Source organism: Strongylocentrotus purpuratus, unplaced genomic scaffold, assembly GCF_000002235.5.
Source record: "Strongylocentrotus purpuratus isolate Spur 01 unplaced genomic scaffold, Spur_5.0 spur5_scaffold_6, whole genome shotgun sequence".
Lineage (NCBI taxonomy): Eukaryota > Metazoa > Echinodermata > Echinoidea > Camarodonta > Strongylocentrotidae > Strongylocentrotus > Strongylocentrotus purpuratus.
The window spans coordinates 53,721,711-53,726,357 of record NW_022145612.1 but is presented as its reverse complement, the minus strand read 5'-3'; the positions used below and the strand labels follow the sequence as shown (position 1 = coordinate 53,726,357).

At 39.8% G+C, this 4,647-nt stretch overlaps 1 protein-coding gene across 1 annotated transcript; it reads right to left on the bottom strand.

Moving 5' to 3' along the window:
- Positions 1–1,529: 1,529 nt before the first annotated feature.
- LOC105440454 lies at positions 1,530–3,955 on the bottom strand. The gene is made up of 3 exons (XM_031000072.1): positions 3,451–3,955; positions 1,962–2,939; positions 1,530–1,630 (listed from the first exon to the last, which is right to left on the bottom strand). Exons 1-3 carry the CDS (start codon positions 3,953–3,955, stop codon positions 1,530–1,532), a joined length of 1,584 nt encoding a protein of 527 aa, XP_030855932.1.
- Positions 3,956–4,647: the final 692 nt, after the last annotated feature.

Below are 4,647 nucleotides of genomic sequence, written 5' to 3'. Positions count from 1 at the left end.
TTTAACCGCAGATGGCGACATCAATCTTTTGATCTAGCTTTGCTCTTTTTACGATTATTTATCAGTGTAATAAGGAAATCAAACCACTTTTTGCTATTTTAATTCATATTACACTTTTATCAAGCCAACAAACATAACGTTATACCCTTACAAGGGGTAAACGAATTCCCACTTTCTTGTTGGTGTCACAATGATCGATTCTCACAAGGTGCGATGTTAAGAGGGAGGGGGAAAGATGCTGTTGGTTGCAAACTTGCAATGAAAATATTCGCATAAAATTATATTTCAGAAGTGCCCCTTTACATCTTTGATGAGTGCCACTTCTTACATATGACAAGTGCCCCATTTTATTTTTCACGTGCCCTCTGATTCTTTCTAATACTGAGTCACTTTCCCTTCTCATAAAGTCTATTAAAATCTCATTTTGACAAATGCCCATTTTCCTTTGTAATGATCGAGCGCCCCTTTCCATTTTCACAGGTGCCCACATTTATGTCAGGCGAGTGCCCCTTTTCAGGTAAAAAAAAGTTTTCCTAACCATCTGTGAAAAGTGCCCCGTCATCTCTTATAATTGCCTCTTTTCAAATCTGAGAGGTTTCCCTTATATTTTGATAAGCGGCCTCTTTTCCTTGGTAGGCACTCTTTTCATTCTCATAAGTACCCATTTTCATCTCTGATAGGTGCCCTTATTATTTAGACACCTGTCCCTTATCATTTCTAATAAGTGCCATTTTGCTACTGACAATTTCCCTTTTCCCTTGTAATAAGTGCCCCTTTTCCGTTCCGTCATAAGTGCCTTTCTTCATCTATGGCGAGTGCTTATACCAGGTGCGGGAAGTGCCCCATTTTCACCTCTTATAATGATTTCCCTTTTTACTTTGACATGCGTCATTTTCTTTTTGGATATGGGCTCCATTCCTTTGACCATAAAATGTGTTACTACTGATTTAAAACGATTTTAATTTCACCTAAAGCTCGCTCGCATTTAAAGTCGATATAATTAGAGAGAGAGGGTGGGAGATTAAAAAGGGAAGGGAGTCGAGGGAGACAAGACAAAATCAAAATTCAAAACAAGTAAATAACTTCACCTGGAAAGTCATTATTCTTTATTAGGTCTGTTTGCCTTTGAACGATGTACCTAATTTAATTTTCCATTCATTTTATGGGATATGAAAAGTGGAGTTTTTGCTAATCGGTTTACGGCAGCAACCTGCAGTCCGAACCTTTTGTTATCATCGTATTATGCCCGACACTGATAATAATCATAAATATTTATGATAAAGTATCTAATTCTTAATTGTTATCTGCTTCCTCTTTGTTCATATATATTTTATTTTAAAATAATAGAATGAATATCTTTCCGAATTTCTATTGTTCTTCCGAAGATAATCACTATCTATTTTTTTCTTCCACTTGAGGTCCCTGAATTTTGTTTTGAAAACTTAAAATTTGGGGTTAAAACAGATTTGGCTGCCAAAAATGTAATTTTAATCATAGTATGCTTCTCGAACTTCAGATAGGAGGCACTTTCATATACCGTAGGCCACTGTGACTGTCGATGAATTTGTAAAGTGTAAATTCAATGTCACATCTCGAGCATCTACTTGCTGGATTGCAAAAGTAGACAAATCTTATCAAGAAGAACAATGAGAATATTATGAACATAAATATCAAGAAGGCAAATACAATTCTTAGTTTCGTTTGAATGGAGCTCTTGGGATGCCGTTGATCTTTTGGAATGATAAAAAATGAAGGCATTTGATCTACTCTAATGATCTTTCCTTTGCGGGGTGTCATTGCAGGAATTGACGGACATGGAAAGTTTGCTAGTGAAGGAGGGTTTGAGTCAGGATCTAGCTTCGGTGAATGGATAGGGTTTTGTGTGTCATCTAAAAGAAACAATGGTCTGTCGTCTGCGGAAGCAAGAGGAGGATTTCTGTCAGACTTTATCTTTGACGGACCAGTTTCTGTGTTTTCGAGGTTGACTGGATCACTGGCTGCACTGGCTAATGCATTTGTCTTTGAATCAAATACAGAATCAGTTTTCTCCTTTTTGTCTTTACATTTGCAGAAATGCTTGATTCGATGACGCTTTTGAAAATATCTTCGGATGTAAGTGGTCCCCTTTTCAAACTTCTTGATGTGTGCTTTCACGGTCTCTTCTACCTCAATGTCAGGAGATGTCGATCTCCTCGCTCGTTTTCTACTTGGCAGGAAGGTTACCCCATTGGAAGTATCTTCATTACCATGAGTACCTCCAGTTTCTGAGTTTTCCCGTGACCGCTTACAGATTCGTTTCATCAGTCGGACAGTTTGCCGGCGCAGGAGTGACGAAGCAGGATCGGTGCTGGAACTAGACTCATCATGCTCCTTCTTGAGGACTTTTAATTCCTTCATCATTACTTCCAGACTGTCCTTACTGTCATTGTCGTTTTCAGAGCTCGAAGATGTTGCTTGCGGAAATGCCCTCCTGTGTGCTCTCTTTGCAAAACGACGCTTGCCGCTTTTCATTTTCCCAAACATTTTTACATCCGATGGAATTTTATCTTCACCTCGAAAATTTTCATTTTCATTTTCATTTGTAGGTTCTGTCTCGGCATCCAGCAGTGCAACATCGTCATTATCTCGAGAACGTACTGCTAAAACTTGATCAGGTGTACCCATATACAGCTGTTGGATATGACTAAGAATTTCATCGGTGTCCTCAGATTCTTCCACGGCGCCAGAAGCCGGCATCACATCCCCGTTTTGCTGTTGACTGGCTGATGATCCAGGAGCAAGGTGGTTTAGGGTGGTGCTGGTTGTCTTTTTCCTACCATGATCTCGAGGAAGGGGAGAGTGCTTCTTTTCAACAATCTGAATCGCTTCCTCTCTGGTTGACCCTTCCGTTTGATCTATTTCCTGTTTTTTGTACATGCGAAGTGTCTTGCTCCCTTGATCTGTGGACAGTAAAAACAAAGTTCACAGGCACTCTTATCAACCTAATGTTCTAAACAAGGATAAACAAGAAGTATGTACTGTATGTCACGATTATCAATATACTTTATTGCTTTTATCATAATTCTAGTACTCGATCGCCTAAAATGACAGTACGGTCGATATTATTGTACATAATGCATATAATCATGTATGATATCGACCACATCGAAAATATAAATAATATGTTTTCTAAACGATGGAGATTTTCTGTATATTTTTATCAACATTGATAGTAGATTTCATGTTAATTTTAATGATTCAACAAACAAAAACAGTAGAAATCAACCGATTTAACAAAAAAATCTTACTCGCCTTTAATCCTTACGACTCTCTTGAGTTCACATTCCTTGCTGCTTTTGTTCTGTTCCCCCGTTCTTCCTTTGCGCTCATCACCATGCAGAGACGGATCCAGTGAGCCCAAAGTTTCGGCAACCATTCGTCGTTCCTTTTCGGTCTGACTTGCCCTCTTACGTGACTCTTCGTCACCCCTTCTGCTTATCAGTTTCTGGCAAGGCTCAGATTCGGATTCACTGATGTATGGACGTTCCATCTGGATTAAATTGTTGTCATGTTCAATGTAACCGCCGGAAGACTGGAAATTGACATGCCTCTGATAGGCGTCCTCTTGGATACCCTTCTCTTCGTCCTCGTCATCATTCACGGAATTGCCTTGTTGCATGATCGCAGGGCGCTGCCTCCTGTTCCTCTGCAATCTCTCCAGCCATTCAAGAGTAGTTTCATTACCAGACGAGTCATCACTGTCGAAGCGCTTTCTCCGGACTCGCTCCAATTGGCTCTTGAGTCTGCCCTTAAACCTGTATAGATTACTCTTATATTCACGGGATTTACGATGTTTTGTGATTTCTCTGATGTCAACAGAGTATTCCATCGTCTGGGTCAGGTCCATGTTTGAACCTGGATCCTCGTCCGTATTGTCGTCCATGGTGTCTTTCAAGTTGTCAAAGTTTGACATCATCTTGTTCATTAAGTCTCCCTCGTCCTCCTTCAATGTGCAGATAAAAAAAAAGGGAAGGATTTTATTTTTAAATGGTTATTTTCTTGTTACATGGCTCCATATATCAAGGGAACATCGTCATCGGTGGTGGTGGTAGGGGGGGGGCGGTGGTAATGGTTTTAACCTTTCCCTCTCCCTTTTTTCACCAGTTTCCGATTTACGACTGGCGGGGAAAGGGAGAGGGGCACGTGTTTGGTATGGCATTAATGAAATGTTAGTTAGTGACACATAAGATTGTAAAACACATCTTATTTGATTCTTCAGAAATTGCGATCCCCATAAATTAACCCATGATATTGATTGTATCCGGAAATACCAAGAAATATATGAACAGGAGATAAGATGTGGTGATAGGGGCATCGCAAACCCATTGCAGGTTCTCAAATTTTTCGGGCTCACAAAATGGGGGGGGGGGGGTGGACGTAGCCCGGCCTCCTTTGCCCATCGGATGTTGGGCTCAGCGCTGTTTTTAATCTCTTAAGTATAATAATGTCTCACAGCCACAGGAATTTATATTAATGAGAATGATGTGAAAGAAAAGAATAAAGGTCGATTTTTTTAAAGACCAAAGTTGTAAAATAAGACAGGCAAAACGTTATACTTACCATTATCGGCAATTTGATGATCTCCTGCTACAAATTATTTATTAGTGT

Excerpts from the sequence above, each read along its gene's own strand:
- LOC105440454 (XM_031000072.1), bottom strand. The coding sequence starts at position 3,955 with ATGATGTCAAACTTTGACAACTTGAAAGACACCATGGACGACAATACG. Across the intron at positions 2,940-3,450 it reads AAGGGGTGACGAAGAGTCAC|ATCAAGGGAGCAAGACACTT; the intron begins GTAAGAGGGCAA and ends TACTGTCCACAG. Across the intron at positions 1,631-1,961 it reads CCTCGAAAACACAGAAACTG|ATTTGTCTACTTTTGCAATC; the intron begins GTCCGTCAAAGA and ends CTTCTTGATAAG.